This window comes from Mustela nivalis (genome assembly GCF_964662115.1).
Source record: "Mustela nivalis genome assembly, chromosome: 10".
NCBI lineage: Eukaryota > Metazoa > Chordata > Mammalia > Carnivora > Mustelidae > Mustela > Mustela nivalis.
In genome coordinates, this window is record NC_139029.1 from 29,633,840 (window position 1) to 29,658,452 (window position 24,613).

At 38.9% G+C, this 24,613-nt stretch overlaps 1 protein-coding gene across 1 annotated transcript in view; it reads left to right on the top strand.

Annotated features, from left to right (window-relative positions):
• Positions 1-24,613, top strand: part of RLF (RLF zinc finger) — a 96,906-nt gene that overhangs the window by 45,698 nt on the left and 26,595 nt on the right. The window contains exon 5 of the mRNA XM_082687061.1: positions 6,349-6,551. Within this exon, the coding sequence (XP_082543187.1) occupies positions 6,349-6,551 (203 nt within the window). The remainder of the gene's footprint in view (positions 1-6,348; positions 6,552-24,613) is intronic.

The window sequence follows — 24,613 nt, forward strand, 5'->3', positions numbered from 1 at the left end:
AGTAACAGGTTTCCAGAAGGAGATTTGCAGGTCCATAAAAGGACATGGAGCACCTAGGTGGCAGCAGAAAGACAAGAATACATACCATGGTAGAACTGGTGTTAAGTACAGATACCATAGCCAAGAATATGTCTTCAGGAATAGAGGGTTTACTAGTCTGTTGTAGAATCTCCTCAGCTTTCTGGGTCATTTTCTTAAGGTCTCCCCAGGTCATGAATTTGGCCTTGTGGGTACAGGGGAGGCACCTGATAGCCAGCTGTTTTGCTTCTAGATTCAGGTGACTCTTTTGAGGGCCTGGATTCTGGCTGTGCCAGGCCATGGTAATGTTTAGCATTTCTAGCATGGATAACCTTGCCCACATATGAGGCTTATGGTTATGAGTTCTACTGGTCCCTGCCAAATGCCCATGTTTGGGTCCTTCCAGAGTACTTGGGCTGGCATTTTTGGTGGGGAGTAAGGTTTAAAATGTTTTTCTTTAGCTGGAGTTTCAAAATTAGAATTTAAATTAAAAAGATCTAGAATAAGCAGTGCTTTCTGTAATTGTGCTTTAGGATCCATATCTCTCCCTTTGTGTTTTGTATCGTGCACTTAAGGGTAGAATGTGCCTCTGAATAATAGCCTGATTATGACTGATTTGTCTCCCAATAATTTGCTGTAATTTATTGGTGAATTCAATAAAGGATTCTGGGAGGCCCTGCTTAATAGAGGCGAAAGAGCCTTGATGATTGCCCTGATCAGGGATTCATTCCCAAGCTCAATATGCACAAAGAGCATTGTACTAGAGGGTCCGTAAGAAACTGTCCTCTATCTGTGGGGGCGCCTGGGTGGCTCAGTGGGTTAAGCCGCTGCCTTCAGCTTAGGTCATGATCTCAGGGTCCTGGGATCAAGTCCCGCATTGGGCTCTCTGCTCAGCAGGGGGCCTGCTTCCCTCTCTCTTCTCTCTCTCTCTCTCTCTCTGCCTGCCTCTCCGTCTACTTGTGAGCTCTCTCTGTCAAATAAATAAAATCTTAAAAAAAAAGAAAAAAGGGCGCCTGGGTGGCTCAGTGGTTAAGCCGCTGCCTTCGGCTCAGGTCATGATCTTAGGGTCCTGGGATCGAGTCCCGCATCGGGCTCTTTGCTCAGCAGGGAGCCTGCTTCCTCCTCTCTCTCTCTCTCTCTCTGCCTACTTGTGATTTCTCTGTCAAATAAATAAATAAAATCTTAAAAAAAAAAAAAAAAGAAAGAAATTGTCCTCTCTCTATGAATGGACTTCTCCCCTTAGGCATATTGTCAACTCTAAGAACTCCTGCTAAGTGATGGAGCAGCTTGTTGTTCACATAATCATCATACTCAGTATGTCAGATGGAATACTGAGGGTCCCCAAGTACTGCTTTACATAAATGCTTTTGTTTACAAATGAATATTTTATCGCATTTCTGTAAATAATTGATGACTTTTTGTTTTTTTAAGATTTTATTTATTTGATGGAGCAAGAAACACAGTGAGAGAGGAAACACAAGCAGGGGGGAGTGGGAGAGGAAGAAGCAGGCTTTCTGCTGATCAGGGAGCCTGATGCAGGCCTGGATCCCAGGACCTTAATGACTGAGCCACTCAGGCACCCCAAATCATTAAGAGAAAGTTTCTTTAATCCTAGAAGAGTAAACATTAGGAGAGTCAGCAATGATTTAAATAAGAGTCACAAAACTGTAATAATCTCTCAGTTCATTTAGTCCCATGTTACTAATTCTTGCTTAATTTGAATGCATCTTCTGTTAGTTCTGGAAGTTTTTACCCATTTCAGTTTTTACGTTTTAAAGATATCAAATACCTGTATTTGTCCTAAGTCCTTTATATGAATTTCCTTAAAGACGAAGCTCATTTTGTAAGAGAATAAGAACAATTATAAATGGTGAAAACCCAGAAATGGACATTATTAATGATCTGATATGAGAATTCTTTATGATGCTGTTGACAAGGAAACTCAGTTTATTTCTGTAACACATGAAACAATTCAGTAGCCAGAATATTGAGTGTTGATGACCTCATACCAGAAGGTAACATACCAAACAAGCCTAATTAGTCAAGAAGACTTTGTTCATGATTTAAATCTTGGGGAAGTTTGTTAAAAACTTGGTAAGTTTTAAAGGACATGCCTAAATGGGATTACAGATTGTCAAAGACTTAATAAAGGCAAAACATAGAAACTGTATTTTTATGGAGATAGCAGATTTTCAGTCTTATACCAATCTACTCACAAAATCCCTTTATTTTAATCTTAGTCTGTCCTGACCACACCTAAAATTCCTTTCCAAAAATTTTTCCTTCACAGACTTTCTACAACTTCCTTTTGCATTCACATTTTGTCCCAAACCATCTCTTTCCAAACAACCAATCTTACCTAGGACAAAGTTATCTTCTTTTTGCCTTCAGCAAAAATGTATTTCCATTCCTTATCTTTCTTGTACATCTCCTACTTTTGTACATACAGAGTTGCCAAATTTTGCACTCTTAGAAATCTTAGTCTCCAGTGAAGACTAAGTAGTAACCAGTACTGAATCGTTACACCAAAACTTTAGACGGCAAATTTGTCAATCAGTTAAGTGCAAAGCATGTTTACCAGCAGACTTAAATATCCTTTGTTTCTTTTCAGTAAGTAGTGAAAAGCAGAAACCTATGTCCAGTAATCAATGATTTAGGACCTTATCCTATTTGGAAAAAACCTAGATGTCCAGTGAATTTAATCCCATTTGCCATCCTAGCAAAACTTTAAAATTTCAGGTTACTAAAGACTTTGAAAGCTATTTTAACAATTATCCATGAAAACTTTGAGACAGGCAATTAACCATCATTTTAAGTTACGTTTTTGTTAAAAATTGCAGCGGAGAAAACAAACTTATTTGGCCTTCAGTAGATTTTGGTGGAATAGATGTTTCATATTCAGCGCTGGTAACTTTAAATACGTGTTTACTGACACTTTAATACTGACAACTTTAACTTAACTATTTTAACTTAACTTTAAATACTGAATTATGTTCCATCTGGATATTCCCTATTGTCAGTTTTTACCTGAGACACGGGTGGGGAATTCTAGAGTGAGTGGTGTTAGGTCCAGGGGGCGCTCTTCTTGCTCCTTGATAGTGAACGGAGAATCTTGGAGCCATGGTGCTTGAGGCACCAAGGATGGTCTGGAAGCCAGTTATACAGGCTGCATCCAAGGTGGTGCAGAAAGAGAAAAGGGAGGGGGAAACAAAAGAGGCAAAGCGCTGCCAGAAGGCAGAGAAGAAAGGATTCCTGGTTCTAGAGCTCATCAGCTCCAACAGAGGCACAAGTGCCATGTTTTCCTGCCAAGAAGGGGGAATATACGGTCTATGTCAGGCTATAGAAGACAGAGAATTTCCCCAAAAGAAAGGGAGTTTCAGCAGCTGTTTGGGAATATGCCTTAGAGTCCTCATCCTCAGGTAGACTAACCACAGTTGGCTCCAGTTATAGCCATTAACTTGGGAAATAAGTGAGGGAGAAGCACCTACATCTGTTAAAAACAGAGAGGAGTCAGGAGTCCCCTTTGTCTGGGATAGCCTGTGTTTTCCTCCAGTAACGTGGGTTTACCCAGAGGAGGCCGATTTAGGTAATTATCATGCAGTATGTCAGGAGGGAGTTTACTAGGCAAACACGTTCTGCAAGAGGCTGTTACAGTGCTGGTATAGAGCAATGAAAATACCCTAGGTAACCTAGGTCTCTTTGCCCTAGAAGAGATCTAACTGATAGATCCGAGATCAGTCCTTACCTAAATTTGGCAATCCAAATCATTTCCAGTGGGTTAAAAGGCACCCCAAAGGATAGTCTTTAGGAACAGAACAGAAGGTTCATGACCTAGAAAATCTACCTGACTCCCAGGTAGCATCCCACACAGGATGTCAGAGGTCCTGGTGTCAGACCAACCCGAGGTGTCCCCAGAACAAAATCCCTGTGACCACTGCTACTGATACAGGTCCCTATAAGAGTGAGGCCTGCCCTCCTCCCTGCTAGACTACCGTGGGTACCGGTGTATGGACCTAAAGACTGTGCCATGAAGGTCATGCCTTATTTTACCTTGCCTTGAAGAACCTGCTGTTTTTAACCCATGGAAAACACTAGAAGTTTTACAAAGGGGAAATCGTCCAATTTTATAGGTTAAGTAGTTAGTAGAGGACATTGATGGACAGTAAAGATAGTCCATCATGGTCTAAGTAACATTGCAACACATGTAATCTTTACAGCCAACTTCTAGCCTAGGAAATGGTCCCATGAAGTATTGCTTGCTAGATATAGCCCCCAGTAAGAATCGACTAAGTGGAGGGCAAAGGGGGCAAGGTGGTGGAATTTCCTAGTCAGGGGTAAGAGGGAGTCCTTCCTCTTTGTTGTGTCCAACTTGAGAAGTTAAAGGGCAAATTTGGGGAGCCGGAGGAGTTGTAGTTCCCCTTCTTTTTCTTTAAAGACGTTTGAATTGTCCTCAGTATGTAAAGGGACCAGAGCGGACCTGACTAGACCTCAGATAGTAAGAGAAGCAAGGTATACCTTTTTACCTTGTTTATGGCAGTGTTTCACATTCTTTCCAGTTCTCTTCCATACTTCTAAATCTAACGTTCCTCAGTCAGGGAACCTTGGTTTCAGTTTAGTAACAACCCCTGACAAACCCCAGAGTTGGTCCTCCATTACAGAGGTCGTGCTCAGCTTAAGGAGCTGTTCTTATTTATAGTAGCCCCGTTAACCTTTCAAAGTTGCTTTAAAACATGTATTGTTGCTGTCCGAGAGAGGCTTTGCCCCGTATCATGAGTTCTTAGAGGACTTTTAATTCTGTAAAAATACCTAAGCCTAAAATTTCCCCATAGTCGGCCATGACCTGATGCCAACTTATTGTGCACAGACTTTTCATTTTCAGGGCCAGGGGTGGGGTCCGTACGGTGTCCATTGCATGATGGTCATGTTGGGGTCACCACACGCTGGGAATGGTCAGCAGTCCCTATACCTAGAGATGAACGATTATTCCACACTTAACTGTGAAAGAGAAGAAGGCAAGGGGGCCAACGCTCAAGAGACAAAGATCAACTAGTTAGAATTTAAATAAAACTTTGAAAAAAAAAACTGTGCAGTTAGTTTTGATGTAGCTAAGACTGGGCCAGTGGCTCTCTCTGCAGTGGCTTATCATTAATATTAATGATTTCTACTCCATATATGGCCTGTGGGCAAGGCAGCATGGTTATCATCTGAGAGGCTTGTTAGAAAAGCAAAATCTCCGGTCCCATTCCAGACCTACTGAATTGGAATCTGCATTTTAACAAGATAACCCCTGGTTATTCAGACGGCACTTTCAAGTTTGAGAAGCACTATTTTAGATGAAACACCTAAAGCAATTTGTTCCTGACTTGCCTTTGACATATAATATTCTCACCTCTATTCTTTAAATAATGGTGTGTAATGATGTCATATGCTTGTTGAGTATCTGCTTTTCATAAATTGAGGGATTGTCTGAACACGGTAAAAGTCAGTGCTCAGATGCCTAATTCTTAGTACCGCTCAGAGCAGCGTTTTTCAAAGTGTGTACTGAACCAGGAACATATATTTTACATTGTACTAATAATATGTGTAAAAGGGTTCTCTGGTCAAATCAGTTTGGGAGACATTGGGTTAAATAAAAGTGAACAGTTTTCTTTATTGCAGGACTGTTCAGAGATTTGACCAAGGAATCCTTTTTTTTTCTAGGACTATCTCTCAGGTCTTTTGGTCGGTGGAACACACTTTGAGAAATTCCTGGTTTAGAGGAAAGAACACCACTGGCTTTGGAATCCTTGGCAAGTTACCTCATTTCTCTGAATATTAATTTTCCTAACCTTAAAGTGGGGATAATAATACTTGCCTTGGTGGTGGTGTGAAGAATAAATGAAAGGTACATAGAAACATTCAGCCTAAAGCTTGGTACCTCATAAAAGTGTTCACATGGTAGTTGTTAATGTTCCATGGGTTACTTCTTTTTCTTGCACTTGTGCTTACAGATCCTTTCCGTATTCCTTAATATCCTAATCAGAAGAGAGGGAGGAGAAAGTCAAATAATTAATTTTGATAAAATGTTAGTAATTTTATTAAGAGTTTTGGTGTTCAGAATAAAACTACTCAGTAAGGTGGGAATCATTAGCAAATTTAATTTATTTTGCTCTATGCTCTATTAGATGAGTATTGAGATCAGAATAAATTTCCCAAGTTATATCAGCTGAACTTTTACTCAGCTGATATAACTAACCAGCAACAGAAGGTATCAAACTTTGATCACTTTGAACTTAACCTTGATGTGTTATGAGGTAATGTTACCAAATTTTTATTTTTCCTTTTTTCTAGTCAATAAATTGATTGCACAAGAAGGACCTTCCTTTCTGCAGATGCGAATAAAACACTTGTTGAAATCTAACTGCATCCCTCAGGCCACTGCTTTATCAAAACTGTGTGCAGAATCTAAAGAAATTTCAAATGTGTCATCTTTTCAGCAAGCCTATATCACATGCTTATGTTCCATTCTCCCTAATGAAGATGCCATCAAGGAGGTGAGTAAAGCAAATAAGCACTCTTGTCGTTCACAGTTACTAAGTAGATTTTGATAAATTCTTGCCGTTCATAGTTACTAAGGGCAGGATGAAAACCAAGACTCATGTTTTTTCTGACTACTGAAAAGTGCCATTTTTAATTGCATATAACTGTTCAGCGGTTGGAATATAAAGTTTGTTTTGTAGGTGGATTCGAAAAGTAGAGAATATGCAGATGGGTATTTATGTGTTTGGGCAGTGATTTGCTTTGAAATCTTTAAATGTAAAGTTATTTTTTTAAATTGATTTCTCTGTGTTTGGGGAATGTAGAAATTATTACATCAAAAGATAAACTAAACAGAATGGCGCTTAGCTGTAGTTTAAGTTACTTCATACATGTAAGTGTAAGCAGAGAAGTGTAGGACTTTAGAACCCATGAATACATTTTGAGCTATTACTAAGTGGATAAGCTGGTTACCATGGAAAATAAGAACAGTTGAGTCTTTTTAAAAACCTATTTTATCAGTCAGATTGCATTTTTTTAACCTGAATCATTGTCTTTTAAAAAGTTGGAATTTGCTTTCTCTAATAGTTTTTGATAAATTATATGGAGAAAGATGAGGAATTCCTAGCTATGTTCCATCATCTACCTATAATTCTCTTAGATCTGATACATGGATTCTCATTTTACCTGTACACTGAACTTTTCTTATTAAAGGTAAGAATCCCAAGGGTCTGGCTTTATGACATAGTAATTCTTAAACTTTAATGACAATTTCAGCTTACAGTTTTATATATAATTTCCTACTCCAAATGCAACTCTCTTTCTACCTCCCTCATTCCCCAGGACCAAAAATCTGTTGATCCTTCACCTGTGTCACTCTCCCTCATCCTTCTCATGTACTCACTTCCCTCCTTACTCTGCTTTTCCATAGTCAGTCAAAATTACCAGTCCCTCACTTTCTCTACTGGTTTCTCCCTTAGTTGTACTTAATTTGACTAACCAGCATCCTGATTATCCCTAAATCTTTACTGCCTCTATGTCTTTGCTGTACCAGTCAGTCACATTAAATTTTTTAAAGCCCGTTCTCTTTGCACTTCATAGATTACTATTTCATACTTTGTCATTTTTCTTCAAACCAATACTGGAATGCTTTCTGCCCCATTGCACTTTCCATTGATGAACTTTCTCCCTATTTCTCTGAGGAAATTGAGGCAGTTCAAAGAGAATTTCCATAAGCTGCTTCCATGACATCTGTTCCGGTACCTGTATCTATGCATGCACACCTTTGCTTTCATTACCAATGATAACTATCTGTTCTTCTACACAAGGCACTCCCCTTGACTTCAGTATCACATCCCATCTGCTCTCACCCCAGCAAGAATAATGCTACAGTACTTCTTTTCTCTACTGCATCATCAATTAGACCCCATTGCTGAAACCATCCTGTCAGAATTTATGCTGTTCTTTCTTTCATCTTTAAAAAGATTCCACTTCCCCTACCAGAGACCACTCGATTTTTCTCCTGGCCTTTCAGCATAATTTCTTGAACAAATTGTGTGAGTTTACTGTTTGTTTGTTTTTTTTAAAGATTTTATTTATTTATTTGACAGACAGAGATCACAAGTAGGCAGAGAGGCAGGCTCCCCGCTGAGCAGAGAGCCCGATGTGGGGCTCGATCCCAGGACCCTGAGACCATGACCTGAGCTGAAGGCAGAGGCTTAACCACTGAGCCACCCAGGTGCCCCGAGTTTACTGTTCTAACATTTTTCTCTTTGAACACATTATTTGTTTTATAAGGTTTTATTTATTTAGAGCTCAAGATAGGGAGAAGCAGAGGGAGAGAGACAATCTCAAGCAGACTCTGTGCTGAGCCACCCAGGTGCCCCTCTCCTTGAACACATTGTAATACAGCATTCACCCCTGCCAGTCCACCACATCGCAGTGGTGGTGATTTTTCATGTATTCATGATGATTTCTCAGTATTCATCTTACCTAGTCAGACTTGTCTTTTAAACTTTTAACAGTTTTCTCACTTAGATTCTAGAATATCACATTCTCGTGGTTTTCTATGCACTTGACAGGTTAGTCTTTCTCAGTTCTACCTCGCTCTTCCTCCTTATCTCTCTAATGAGTAAATGTTGCAGTACTCTAAGACTCTCCTTGTGTGTCCTCTGTTTTTACCTATACATACTCCGTTATCTCCATGCATATCTGTGCATATCACTCCGTACATACTCCCTGATATCTTTTAGACTCATGGCTTTAAGGACCAACTATGGTCAGAATCTGAAATCACCAGCCTAGCCCTCTGCTCTGAATTCAGACTCATACCCAGCTGCCTAATCACTGTCTCTACTGGCATGGCTAATAGCATATCAGACTTCACATGTCCATAATTAAGCTCCTGATTTTCCTGATATTAGGGCTTTGTTTTAATGAGCTTTCTTCTGAATGAAGTCTGTAGCTGTCTAGTCTCTGTTAAGAAGTGGAGGTAGGGGGCACCTGGGTGGCTCAGTGGGTTAAAGCCTCTGCCTTCGGCTCAGGTCATGATCTCAAGGTCCTTGGATCGAGTCCCGCATCGGGCTCTCTGCTCTGCAGGGAGCCTGCTTCCTCCTCTCTCTCTCTGCCTGCCTCTCTGCCTACTTGTGATCTGTCTCTGTCAAATAAATAAATATTAAAAAAAAAAAAAAAAAAGAAAAAGAAGCGGAGGTAGGCAGGGAGTGAATAACCAGCTTTCATTTTTTTGAGTCCTTACTGTATTTTGAATGCTAAATGCATTAGCATTATGCTAAATGCTTTAGATTGTCACATTCAGTTCTCACAACTCTATTAGTGAGGAAAGTGAGGCTCAGATCAAGTAATAAGTTTGTGCTTACATGAAAGTGTAAGCTGAGATTCAAACCTGAGTTTGGTATATGATTACTAATATTATATAACAGATACAGAATAAATATTACCCTAGGTGATAAATACCTAAGGGTTTATATGCCAAATGGTATCTTAGGCATACAAAGATGAATCCACAAGTCTCTGAACTGGCCTTCTTGTTTTCACTCTTGCCCTCTACATTTTATCTTCCCAAAAGTAACTAGAATAATCTCTTTAAAATTTAAGTGGGGCCATGTCATTCTCTTGATCAGAACCACACAGCAGCTTTCCATCTTCTTCAGAATAAATCCAGAAGCCTTTATTCAGTGTGTGATGGCCTCTGGCTACTTCTATAAATATCTCTGACAGTATCTTGTACAACTTAATTCTCCCTGCTCTCTAGCCACCCTGTCTTTGCTGTTGTTTAAACAAACCAAGCATATTCCTGCCTTGGAGCTTTATAATTGCCATTTCTTCTGCCTGGAATGCCCTTCTGTAAGATCATTTGGATGGCTTGTTCCTTTAACATCATTCACATTCCTCCACAATGTTGCCATACCAGGGAGACCATCCTCACCGTTCCATCTAAAATAGTGTGCTGTCCCCTATACTGCACTGTTTTTCAAGTAATACCTGTTGTCCTTATTAGAAATAAATACCAATACATCTAAAATGGTCCCTTTTATTCTCTGTTCTCTTACCTGCCTGTTTCTTCTTTGCGTTTGTATTACTGCTTCCACTAGACTTCATATTTGCTGCTTTTCTCTTTCCTCCCACTAGATTGAAAACTGTAAGGATGGGGACATAGGTTGGTTCACTGCTGTATCTCTACATTTGAGAAGAATACTTAGCATAATAGGCATTCATGAGGGACTATCTATCAACCTGTATGCTAATTTATTTATTTGCATTGTTGGGAAGGGTAAGGAGATAAGAGACTGCTTACCTCTAATAACAGCTGCAATATTTTGTGTTTGGGAAACTTAATCAGGTTAAATTACAGTAATGGTTATATCCAGCGCTTCATATATGCCAGAAGAATTCAGAAGAAGTGAAAATACTAGACATGAATTGATTCCTCTTCATTCTGTACAGCTTTTCCTTTAATGTCTCAGCCTTTGTTTATTTAAAACTTACTTTGTTTGTAACATTGTATGAGACATTGGCAAAAACAGAAGAATATGTATTACCTAGTTTGGATGCCAGAAACAATTCTAGAAATAAATACTAAGCTGTATGCTACTGCCCCTAAATTCAGGAGAAGTGTAGAATCTTTGTAGACTGGCATATAACCTTTATAAAAATCAATCCTTTAGTTGGACCTTGAAATGATGATAGGGTTTGGATAAGTAGAAAGAATGGTTTTGGGATAACTGCCTGTGATAGTAAAGGCGGAGAAATGAATGTGTACATTATAGGGGCCCAGTAGAGCACACCTTGCCATGGCAGAGTATACGTGTTGAGGTCTTATGAAAAATAAGACCTTTTGGGTGGGGAGAAGGGAAGTCCTTTGGGACTCTAGTGCATTAGAACTTAGATTTGAGGGTCATTTCGTGGCTCAGTCAGTTGAGCATCCAGCTCTTGGTTTCAGCTCAGGTCATGCTCTCAGGGTCATGGAATCAAGCCCCACATCAAGCCCTGTACTCAGCATGGAGTCTGCTTGAGATTCTCTCTCCCTCCCTTCAGTCCTTTCCTCTGCTTACATGTACTCTCTCTCTCTTAAATAAATACACATTGGGTTGCTTGGGTGGCTTTCAGTTAAGTATCTGCTTTCCACTCAGGTCGTGATCCTGGGGTCCTGGGATGGAGTCCTGCATCGGGCTCCCTGCTCAGTGGGTAGTCCGCTGCTCCCTCTTCCTCTGCTCCTCCCCACCGTGAGTGTGCACACTCACTCTCACTCAAATAAAGTCATTAAAAAATAATAATAATAAATAATTTTTTCTTTAAAGAAAGATTTTTTGCTGTAGAAAGTAGGAAGGTTTTGAAGGTGGGAAGTAAAAATGACTCAAACTGTGTTTTAGGAAGCTTAGAAAGGGTATATTAGGCTTAGAAGAGGTTGCATTTAGCAAGAGGAGAAAGAACAGGACTTGCTGACAGGACCGAATTAAGAGGATAATGTGCAGAGACGCTGTCAAGAGGCTCATAGGGTCTGGGAGACCGGAAGAATGGCAGTGTTCTGCTAACTGACTAGAGTGGCAGAGGTATGGACAACAGGGAGGACTTAGGAGAGTAATTGGCTTTGTTTTATTCATGACCTGTCCCCGTTTATTGATAAGAAGACAACAAAACAGGATTTTTCCCCTGAAGTAGCATAATTAATTCCTTTCAGCAAATTTGTTGAGTTTGTAGGAAACAGGGTTAGAGGAAATGTGATTTGATTTTCCACAACAAAGATTGGAAAACTATGGCCTGTGGGCCAGATCCACCCCAGCTGCATGCTTTTGTAAATAAAGTTTTGCTGGAACACAGTCATGCCTATTTGTTTATCATTTGTGGCTGTTTTTACTCTACAGTGGCAGAGTTGAGTAGCTGTAAGAGAAACGACCAGGCCCACAGAGCTGTAAATATTTTATATCTACTTTATAAAAAATGTTGGCCGGCCTCTAGTCTACAAGAAGCAGATTTTCCAGTGTATAGCAGACATTAAATAAATATCATTTAGTGTAACCCTTCGTGTTTTACTGGTGAAACTGAGGCCAAGATGATGTTTCCAAGGCCCTACCTGCATTAAACTAATTAGAGAGTTCAAACTCAGGTTATAACATAAATCTCCTTGCTTCCTGGCTGTACAATATAGCTTATTTCCAGTTGGTAAACATGGTGAGCCATGTTAAAATAGGAAACATCTTAGTGGTATATCATTCTGTTTGTATTTATATATTTATGTATAGGTGCGATTTAAAAGTTTTATAATGTTTGGGATTAATTAGTTAAATATATCAGTGTAAACACATTTAACACACATCTTAAAATTATTTCACTGCTACCATCATAATTAGTCTCTTCTCCAGTGATGTTTTCTTTTGCAATTCTGACACAGAATTAAAGAGAATTTTAAAAATTTGCTTTGGAAAAGTAAGTACTGTTGAATCACTAGAATCACTAGTACTGTTCATTAATTGGAGTTTAAAATCAGCGTATGTTCTAAGGTAATGGAGTTCTATACACATTTGCCATCTACTTCAACTGAGTTCAGGAGAAGAGTCAAATTAACTTCAGCAACAGCTGGGAATAAAAGTACTTGTGTGTTGGCTCCTGTGGGTATCACTGTAATGGGTGTGTGTAATAGGAAACCTCTGCTGGGGAAGATTTAGCCAGGCACATACAATTAAGATTAATTGAGGGGATCAGCTTGAAAGCCAGAATTCAGAACCCCAAATTCAGAACTCAATGGAATCCTCAAATTCTAGTTTCATTTAGAGTTGAATGAGATGATATTGCTATTAATTTTACAGATGAAAGGTTTTTAATTAAAGTTACAGACTTGGCTGTGGCCTAGTGTCCCATGTGAATGTTTCCTATGTTTTTTTCATTACTAAAAGAGGAAATTTTTTCAGAGATCAAGTTTTCCACATATAATATAAGGATAATGATGTTTTAAACATGGCACATTTCTTTTATTTATGAAAAGCCAAGGAATCTGTCAGTAAAACTCTTGGCATAGTTAAAGTAGGAGTCCATTTCAGTTTTAATCCCTGAACGAACTGTATCTTCAGTGTCTGATGTTAATAGACATAGCAGGAGAGGTTTGTTTCTTCTGGTGATGGGGAAATGAAAAGACAAACAGGACTTAATTTACTCACTAGTCTAACCCTATTGGGAATTGACACAATCACTAGGTATAGATGATAAACAGAGCAAATACATATAAACAGGACCCATTGAGAATTCAGTTTGGGAGTAGAAGAAAAAGTAAACAGGAGCATAGAAATTTCAGGTGTAGCTTAAATAAGAAGATTAAGATGGATCCTAAATAAGGAATAATAACAGTATATAATTAAAATCTATATAATTTAATTTTATTATATGGGAAATGAATGGTACACTCAAAAAATACATTAAAGGTCAAAAGGCTATATGAAGAAATTGAGGATTTGCCTATTTAAATATTTTTTTCTCCTAAGGCAGAGTTCTTTTAAATAGGTCTGAAGAGATACCTTCCCAGGTGCCCCAGTTCTAAAAGTCTGTTAGGAATAACAAATTCTTTGCATTATGCCTCAGAACTGATCAGAAAAATACTAAATTGAAAACCACTAATCTAGAGAAAGATAAATGATAAAATATTTCAGTAATGGCACTGGCCAGAATACTAGTTTACCTTGGTAGCCTAATCATGAAAACAAGAAGGCAGATAATACTGCCTGTGCTCACCTTCTCTTATGCATCCCACTTGACTGCCTGTTGTACCATTGGTGTTCAGTTGGCTGATTATTATGAAAGTCTTCCAGTTGCATCTGTTCTTGTCCCCAAGGTTCATTCTCTACCATATCCAAGGTTATCTTTTTTCTTTATTCTTAAAGTGAAAGTAGGCATTGGGACACCTGGGTGGCACAGTTGATTAAGCATCCAGCTCTTGGTTTTGGCTCAGGTTGTAGTCTCAGGGTCATGATGAGCTATGCCCTCAGCACAGAGTCTGCTTAAGATTTTCTGTCCCTGTGGCACCCCCTCCCCCATGGCCTTGCATGCTCGCTTTCTTAAATAAATAAATTTTTAAAAAATAAAAGACACTTTGTTTTGAGATCATTTTACGTTTACATATTATTGTAAGAAATAGTATAGATCTGCTTTCCAGTCACTTAACATATATTCATTGGAGTACTCTGTTAGACACTAGGGGTATAACAATGAACAAGACGAAAGGGAGAAGAAAGGAGACAGTATTCATGTACTGTGAGACTAAGAGGGAGAGGTCTGAGTTGGAAATTAAAAGATCCAAGTCATCAGCATTTGAAACCAGAAAGCGAATAAGATTAACTTTTTCAGAACCCCAGAAATTAGCTAAAGCTTCACCATAAGGATGTTTTTATTCAAGGAAAAGAGAGGAATCTCACTGAGAACAGTGAAATTGGTGGCATTTTAACTTGCCCTGTTTCTCATGTCCTCCCCAGCTTCACAGTAACCTTGAAAACAAGCACCTTCGAAACTACGGTAGTTATGAAAACCAGCAGCCCAGCAGCCAACCGAGGAAGCAGAATGGATTTTGGAACTCTCCAAAAGCCTGTCCCCAGATAATTACCAATATTTGATCTTTCTGGCATCTTTCTGAAAAAATCCATTCTCCAGAGTTGTCTTTATTTGACTGACAGCTCACCATGCCAAAAGCTCTGTCCTGAATATATTTGTCAGAAACAGTGGTAATTGTTTAACATGATAGTTTTCCTTAGACAGTTGTCTGAGGAGTCATTACCAGACAGGCTAATGAGACTGGCCAAAAGATGGAAAAGAAAAGCTGGGATATGGGATGTCCATAGGGGATCTTGAAAACCTCTCATATATTCCTAGAATTCTATAAGGTAGCATGTATGTACAGAGCTATGTGTCTGGTGAGGAATGGCCCAGTATGGCCCTAATCCCTCATCTCTTATATACCTCGAGACTCTCTGCACAGATAGGGAATGAAAAGGCAAAATTTTAAACTGCCTACTGAAATATTGAAAGTATGCCTCAGCAGACAGAGCTGCTTGGCAAAAGCAGGAACTCATTCATGCATTTAAGTAAATCTCTTGAATATATTGAACATACAGCTGACCATTAAGCTAACCAGGTGGAGACTCTAGTGGCCATACGTATGACAAAGAATACAGACTTTACAGAATTATAATAGGGAAGTCACTAAACAAACAAATAGTAACAGTAGCAAACCCTAAAGATATGGGGAATCTGATTTCCACAGTTGCCAGAGTATGTTACTTAAAATACCACTTACCATGTAAAGAAACATGATAGTCTATACACAGTGAAAACAGCAGCTAGTAGAAGCTTTTCCTAAGAACACCGAGATATTTGGACTTTCTAGACAGAGAATTATAACTCAGCTACTACAAATATAGGCAGTTCTAGTCATTTGTGGTAGTTATGGTCTATATGGTAACTGCAAACACTGAATTAAATCAAATCAAATACTGAAACCATTGCTCCTAGGGGAAATATGTGGTTAGGTTCCTGCAAGACTCTGGTCATGACATTTTTGTCAGCTGATCAATACATAATTTTGTTCTATGTGTGCTTCTGTTAAAGACACCTTATTTAATATATATTGTTGATTCATTAACATTGAACTCATAGCCAGCAGCTTGGTAGCACAAGCCTGAGGGAAGCTTATCTAACACATGCGTTTTCTCCCTGAGGCATATCAAAGCTATTGTTAAGATGAAGGTGGTCTCCAAATTGATCAACAGATTTAGTGCTATCTTTGTCAAAATTAAGCCTTCCTCATCTTGAAATTCACGTGGAAATTCGAGGGACCCAAGATAACCAAAACAGTCTTGTAAAAGAACAAGTTAGAGGGGCACCTGGATGGCTCAGTCAGTTGAGCTTCTGACTCTTGATTTTAGCTTAGGTCATAATCTCAGGGTCTTGAGATCAAGCCTGGCATTGGGCTCCATGCTAGAAACTGCTTAAGATTCTCTCTCTCTCTCTCCATCTGCCAGCCACCCCCCACTCGTGTGCCTTCTCTGTCTTTAAAAAAACAAAACAAACAAAGTTGGAGGACTCACACTTCACTAAAAAGTTACAGTAATAAAGTCAGTGTGGTACTGGCAAAAAATAGATCAGTGGACTAGAATCTAGGAATTAGCCTTCACATTTACAGACAAATGATTATTTATATGAATACCAAGACAGTTCAGTGAGGGAAAGAATAATCTTTTCAGTGAATGAGTCTTTGACAACTGGATATCCACTTGCAGAAGACAAAGTTTGACCATTAACACCATATATAAAAATTAACTCTAAATACATCATAAACTTAAATATAATAGCTAAAAATATAACATCTTAGAAGAAAATACAGGAATAAATATATTAGGCCTTGGATTAGGCCATTTTTTCTTAAATTTGACATCAAAAATACAAGTGACAAAAGAAAAATAAGATTTCATCCAACTCCATCCAAAGAACAACTTAAAGAGTGGGAGAAAATATTTGCAAACCAAAAATCTCATAAAGGACTTGAATCTAGGCAATATGAAAAACTCCTACAAGTCAACGATAGACAATCCAGTTTTAAAAATGGTAAAGGCCTTTTTGTTAAAATTAATAGACTTTTTTTTTAAAGCAGAAATGGTTTAAGAATAATTGGACAGTACAGAGCTCGCAGGTATATCTCCCAAATCCCCAGTTTTACCTGTTAACATCTTGCCATTAGTCTGTTTTTGTTGTAATTAATGAACTAATACTTATTATTATTACACTTAATTATTATTAACTAAAATCATAGTTTTAAAGTTCAGTCTCAGTATTATACCTTCTGTGGTTTTTGACAAACATATGACATGTAACTACCATCACAGTACCATAGAGAATAGTTTTACTGTACTAAAAATGTCCTGTTCTCAACTTAATTCATCATTTCCCCTCTCCCTCTCCCTCCAAGCTCCTGGCATCCACTGATTTTTTTTTTTTTAACTAAGATTATTTATTTATTTGAGAGGAAGAGAGCATGAGAAGGGGGAGGATCAGAGGAAGAAGCAGACTCCCTGCTGAGCAGGGAGCCTGATGCAGGCTTGATCCTGGGACTCCAGGATCATGACTTGAGGTGAAGGCAGTCACTTATCCACCTGAGCTGCCCAGGCATCCTCCACTGATCTTTTCACTGCCTCCACAGTTTTGCCTTTTCCAGGATGTCATATACTAGGACTTATGTAGTATGTAGATTTTTTCATATTGGTTTAACTTAGCAATATGCATTTAAGGTTCCTTCATACCACTTTGTGACTTTATACTTCCCTACCTCTCTTCATCACTCCTATTGCTCTCTGCCTTTTTTTTTTTTTTTTTTTTTTTTGGAGAGGGAGAGAGTGAGCAGGAGTCTGTAAGCTGGGAGATGGGGCAGAGGGAGAGAGAATTCCAAGCAGGCTCCATGCCCAGTGCAGAGCCTGAAGTGGTGCTTGATCCCATGACTCTGAGATCATGATCTGAGCTGAAATCAAGAGTTGGACAGTTAACTAACAGAGGCACCTGATCTCTCCTCTGCTTTTTTCCCCTTTTCTTTCTTTTCTTTTAACAAACCAAAGTCTGTGGTTAGCGTTCAGTCTTTGTGTTGTACATTCTGTTATCTGATGTTCTTGGCAGTCTCATTCTGCTGCTTATTGTGTATGCTGCATTTTCTGGAATGACTGGTGTATTTGTGCTTTTTATACTTTGGGATTTTTAAGTCAGTTTTGGTGGGGTGGGTGGGAATAAGGAGTGCTTTATTTCTGAGAATTCTAATAGGCATTAGCATATGTCTCTATAAATCAGTTTTATCTTAGCTTCTCCCAGGTGATTCAGAGATGTTACCAGTCAGAACCTTCTTTTTAATTTCTTTTTTCCTCATTTTGCAGTTTTTAGACAATAGCGTAATAGTGTTAATGGCAAATTCCAAGTTTGAAAGACAGATTATAAATTCTCAAATACTATTTTATCCCAGCAGAACCCAGGATGAGATTGCCATCACTCCTCCAAGTTTTTAGCTCTTTAGGAGTTCCAATTTTATGCAGAAGGTCTCACTGCCTGTCAACTTCCTGTCCCTCAGTCCAAGCTTTATCAGCTCCCAACCAGGACTTGTAACACACAGGCCTCTTAGTAAAATTAACAGTGATCTAGCAAGTTAGGGCAGTTGTCCATTCACACTTAAACATCCCCCCCGTGATTTATTTTCTTAAGATATTATTTATTTATTTGTCAGAGAGTAAGAGAAAGCACAGGCAGAGGGGAGGGGCAAGCAGAAGGAGAAGGAGACTCCCCGATGAGCAAGGAGCCTGATGTGGGGCTTGATCCCAGGACTCTGGGATCATGACCTGAACTGAAGGCAGGTGCATAACTGACTCAGCCACCCAGGCATCCTGATTTTATTTTTTCAGTGTTTGGCTGTGTGTTCTGATAAGGGCATTTCTGGCATAAAGGCATCTTTGCCCAGGATTTCTAAGTGCTTTGCCACAGGAGAACTTACAGGCTTACTCTTGTCAGGTCCAACTCTATTCCTTATTTAGTGCCAGGGTTGGCAGGACTGTATATAACTCTCTCTCTGTCTCTCTCTCTCTATATATATTTACATATACACACATATATATTGTTATACACACACACACACAGATGTATATGGTTTTCATATATATAAAATTCATAGCGTAAGGTGGTACATTTTCATCTTTGCTACCAGAGTTTCCAGAATTTGCCACTTTATTCCTTTTTTTTTCTTTAAAGATTTTATTTATTTACTTGAGAGAGAGTGAAGAGGGAGAGGGAGAAGCAGGCCCCCGCTGAGCAAGAAGCCCAATGCAGAGCTTGATCCCAGGACTTGGGATCATGACCTGAACCAAAGGCAGATGCTTAACCAACTGAGCTACCCAGGCATCCCTGAGTCAGAGACAGCACTTTATTCCTTATGCTGAAAGTTTTGATTCTTCTAAATACAAATGCCATTGATAGTGCTTATGCATGATTTATATTTTTGTATCATTAAGTTTATCAGACTTTATTATGAAGTAGATTTTGGTAAGGAAAAATCTGAGGGAACTAGTTAGAATTTTGAGAAGGCTTAAGGTGTGGAGTGAATGTCCCTGACTAGTCTTTCAGGTGCTTTTAAGCTCTTGGCTGGTTCTGTTCACTGTCCTTCCATTTCAGTTCAGTAAATGTTTATTGACTACCCTTAGAAACAAAACAGTCACTTGTCCTCCAGTGTCCCATTATTGTTAGTCTATATGGGACCTTTATGGAAATTGGCAGAAAGTACCTCTGCTTTCACATGGTTACCTTCCAGAGGTCTCCCTTCTGTGAGGAAGAGCCTCATGCCAAAACTTAGGGCTTGGCAAGCTGACTGAATTTCAGCCTCCATTAACCTCCTTAGCTGGTTATCTTTGTGTAGGATGAAACTACAGAACTCTAGGGCATGATCTTATTTAAATCCAAAGGCTCTAACCTTACTTAATCCAACCTTTTATTCACTGAATAGCTTTAGTGGTAAATATAATTCTTTACAATTATTACGTCACATAACCTTTCCCCTCCTCCTATGCCATGATTACTCTCACATTTATCAATTTGCATTTCTGGCATCTTTTTTTGTTTATTAAGGCCATCCCCGCCCACATGCATCTAGACCCTCATATTCCCCCAAGAGCTATTTTCCTCAAACCCTTCATTGTTTACTCTAGTTCATATTAATTTTGTCTTCATTCTGTCCCACTTATTTATCCTGTGGCCATTATGTTATTTATCTCGTGGTTATCTTTTATTCCTACAAATATTAGTTGATGTTCCCCAGGTGCCTAGTACCATTATAGGCACTGAAGATACAGTGGTGAATAAAAACAGATGTTTGCCCTGGCAAGATGGACAGTATACAAAGACTTCATTATTTGATGCGTGTGTCATACTCGTCTTAATAACTATAGAATGTAAACCACAGGGATATGAATAATATTTAAGAACAAAAAAATTCTTTCAGTACCTTTGCAGTATTTCCTAGATACTTACTAAAATTCTCAGAAGCTTGTCAGTGACCTTATTTTATTTTATTTTAAAGATTTTATTTATTAATTTGATAGATCACAAGTAGGCAGAGAGACAGGCAGAGAGAGGAGGAAGCAGGCTCCTTGCTGAGCAGAGAGCCTGGTGTGGCTCCATCCCAGGACCCTGAGATCATGACCTGAGCCGAAGGCAGAGGCTTAACACACTGAGCCATCCAGGCGTCCCAGTGACCTTATTTTAATTTACAGTAGCTGAAAAGTATTTTATGGCATAAATTTTGGTTTTTAGTATGTGGTTATAAGGTATTTATTAGAAAAGGTTGGGGACCAGTATTATAACCATACTTATTAGTAAAGTGTTAAAAGTATGTCATTTTAATTTACTGGGGTTTTCTATTTTTTATTTTCCTGTTTATTTACTTTTTTTTATTTAACTCTTTTTCCTCTATATTCAAGAAAATACAGGTTTTGGAAGCAAAATACTGATATTCTTTTTAACTGAAAGTGTTAACTGAATGCCTGCTTGTCACATAAAGATTCTAAAGCAGACACTAAGTGGGATAAAAGCATGAGATAAGAAATGGTACCGGGGCGCCTGGGTGGCTCAGTGGTTTGGGCTGCTGCCTTTGGCTCGGGTCATGATCTCAGGGTCCTGGGATCGAGCCCCGCATCGGGCTCCCTGCTCCGCAGGAAGCCTGCTTCCCTCTCTCTCTGCCTGCCTCTCTGCCTACTTGTGATCTCCGTCTTTCAAATAAATAAATAAAATCTTTAAAAAAAAAAAAAAAAAGAAATGGTACCAACTTTCAAAGTAGTTAGAATCAGGGAGAGTAGGTAACAGATTGAAGGATTCAGTTTCTTCATTTGTAAGAATGATCAGATTTTTCTCATTACTTAAATGAAAGTGAAAAAGTCTAGAAGGATTGGCTTTGTGTTGGTAGCATCGATAAATAAATATGTAGCATCGATAAATATTCAAATGAGTTCTTGAATTATAAGGTTGTATAAAAACCCTACTATAAACTAGTTCTATTTTCTTTTTTAAAGATTTTATTTATTGAGAGAGAGAGAGTTGGCACACCCACATGAGCAGGGGGAGGGGCAGAAGGAAAGGGAGAAGCAGGCTCCCAGCTGAGCAAGGAGCCCCACATGGGGTTTGATCATGACCAGAGCCGAAGGCAGACATTTAACCAACTAAGCCACCCAGGCACCCCCAAAGGTAGTTTTAAAATACTGTACTTTCCCATTGTGGCAGTTAATATACATTGTAATTTCAGCAATTGCCTGTTTACTCATTTATTATCTGTGACTCAAATGTGAGTTCCATGAAGGTAAAAATCAAGCTGACTTATATCCCCACTACTTTGTAAATAACACTGCTTTGAAAGATGTGTACATTTTAATTTTAACATGGCTGTTTTTTTCCTGTGGATTTTGTGCAGAGGATTTGGGGTATCATTTATAAGACTGTGCTCTTGTCTTCAAGGAATTCATAGCTCAAAACAGGAAAATAAAAAGGCCAGTATGAGTCACTAGTTCAAAAGCTGGCCCAAAGTGGAATAAAATATAGCCCAATTAAAAATGTTGATAAGAGGGGCGCCTGGGTGGCTCAGTGGGTTAAGCCGCTGCCTTCGACTCAGGTCATGATCCCAGGGTCCTGGGATCGAGCCCCGCATCGGGCTCTCTGCTCGGCCGGGAGCCTGCTTCTTTCTCTCTCTCTCTGCCTGCCTCTCTGCCTGCTTCTGATCTCTCTCTGTCAAATAAATAAATAAAATCTTTAAAAAAAAAAATAAAATAAAACCTAAGCATAGAAAATATTTAAAAAAAAATGTTGATAAGATGCTGTGAATTCACAGCAGGGCAAGAGATCTTGGACACTAGAGTAATCTGTAAGGAAAACTTCGTGATAAAAAAGTTTTCACTGAGTGTTGAAAGATGGGGAGGATCAGCTTGTCATGCCAGAGGAGGAGAGCTCTTTGTTTAGGCTTATTATACCCCATCAGGTAGTGTTTATCTGTAGAGTATTTGTAATAAATGGAAATAATAGAACTATCTATGCCTTCTAACCTACTAATCTGGGGGCATCTGGGTGGCTCAGTGGGTTAAAGCCTTTGCCCTCAGGCTCAGGTCATGATCCCAGGGTCCTGGGATTGAGGCCCACATCGGGCTCTCTGCTAGGCAGGGAGCCTGCTTCCCTTCCTCTCTCTCTGCCTGCTTGTGATCTCTGTCTGTCAAATAAATAAATAATAAAATCTTTTTTAAAAAATAAACTAATCTGGATTTTTCATATTATTTCTTCCTCCCCCATCATTTAAGGTTAGTGAATTTTGACTTGATACCTGTATTTCTAGCTTACTTCACTTTTGTCCCATTTTTCTTAACACTTTGGTTCCAAGGTGAAAATTCTATCTCTGAATTGTACTCTTTTAAAATTTAAGAGCTTCCCTGTAGGAATAAAATGACATGAGATTCATTTTTCATTTTGTTTATTCTTCTGATTGTTAGCCACAGTTCTTTAGGCTCATCTTTTATTTGTGAAGTAGAAATAATATTGCCTGCCTTGCCAATTTTATGTATTTATCATGCTAATAAAATGAGACAATAAAATTATCTCATTAAAGTTACTTGAAATGGATGAAAAATGTTCTAGAATGGCAAGTTGTATGTTCATTCCATTCTAATTTATATGTCTGACTTAGAGAGATTTTCATGCTGTTTCTCAGTGTAGAGATGTTGCTGTTACATTGCAAAATCAAATTTTAGAATTCTTGGTTTTGGACAGGAGCTTGAACACGGCCTAGACAGTAGATGGTTGCTCTGGAATAGCTGTTTTTATTTGCTGTGGAATTCTCATTTTGGTCCCTCAGTCACTTTAGTTTTAAAACCGCCCTGTGGTGGACCTTTGTCTCTAGATGACCCTTCTGATATATTTAGCTGTGAATGAGGTTATGGTTGTTTAGGGAGGGCATCAGTGGAATTCCATCTTCACTAAGTATGATGAGGTTTTTTTTTCTCTTTTCCTTACCTGAAAACTGAATTTTAACTTTGTGTTTTAGGCTTTAACAACTTAACTTTACCTCCCAGTACCCCTTAGATATAAATTTGCATCAGGTGTGATCTTGCATCTGAGAGTGATCTTTTGAAATGATTTCTAGTATTCTTTTTTTTTTTTTTAATTTTCTTTCAGTGTAACAAAATTCATTGTTTATGCACCACACCCAGTGCTCCATGCAATACATACCCTGCATAATACCCACCACCAGGCTCTCCCAACCTCCCACCACCCACCCACCCATCCCCCGCCGCCCCTTCAAAATCCTCAGATTGGGGGCGCCTGGGTGGCTCAGTGGGTTAAAGCCTCTGCCTTCGGCTCAGGTCATGATCCCAGGACCCTGGGATCTAGCCGCACATCGGGCTCTCTGCTCAGCGGGGAGCCTGCTTCCTCCTCCTCTCTCTCTCTCTGCCTTTCTGCCTACTTGTGATCTCTGTCAAATAAATAAATAAAATCTTTAGGAAAAAAAAAACAAAAACTCTCAGATTGTTTTTCAGAGTCCATAGTCTCTCATGGTTCATCTCCCCCTCTAATTTCCCTCAAATCCCTTCTCCTCTCCATCTCCCCATGTCCTCCGTGTTATTTCTTATGCACCACAAATAAGTGAAACCATATAATTGACTCTCTCTGCTTGACTTACTTCACTCATGAAATGCTTTCTAGTATTCTTAAGGTTGACTTTCTTTTTTTCTTTTTTTGTTTTTGTTTTTGTTTTTAAGATTATTTATTTATTTATTTATTTATTTGACAGAGAGACATCACAAGTAGGCAGAGAGGCAGGCAGAGAGAGAGAGAGAGGAGGAAGCAGGCTCCCTGCTGAGCAGAGAGTCCGATGCGGGACTCGATCCTAGGACCCTGAGATCATGACCTGAGCCAAAGGCAGCGGCTTAACCCACTGAGCCACCCAGGCGCCCTCTTTTTTTCTTTTTCTTACATGTTTCATGAAAAAGTTTTTAACAGCAGCTCTTTAACATGCTCCCTATTAGCCAATTCCTTTTAGAACATATATATTTTTTAAGATTTTTAATTATTTATTTGACAGACAGAAATCACAAGTAGGCAGAGAAAGAGATTGGAGGAAGCAGGCTCCCTGCCAAGCAGAGAGCCCAATGCAAGGCTCTATCCCAGGACCCTGGGATCATGACCTGAGCTGAAGGCAGAGGCTTTAACCCACTGAGCCACCCAGGCACCCCTAGGACATATTTTTTAAGACTTAGCTGTAACTTTTAGTAGGCACAGATACCACATTTTTATTGAAGTATAATTGATATATTAACATTGTATTATTTCAGGTGTACAACATAATATTTGATATGTGTGTTAGTTGTGAAATGGTAACAAAAATAACTCTAGTTGATGTTCACAATTTTTTTTCTTGTGGTAAGAACTTTTACAGTCTGTTCTCCTAACAGCTTTCAGATATGCAATACTATATTAGCTATAGTCACCATGCTTTACTAAAACATATTAAATTCTTATAACTCCATGAGGC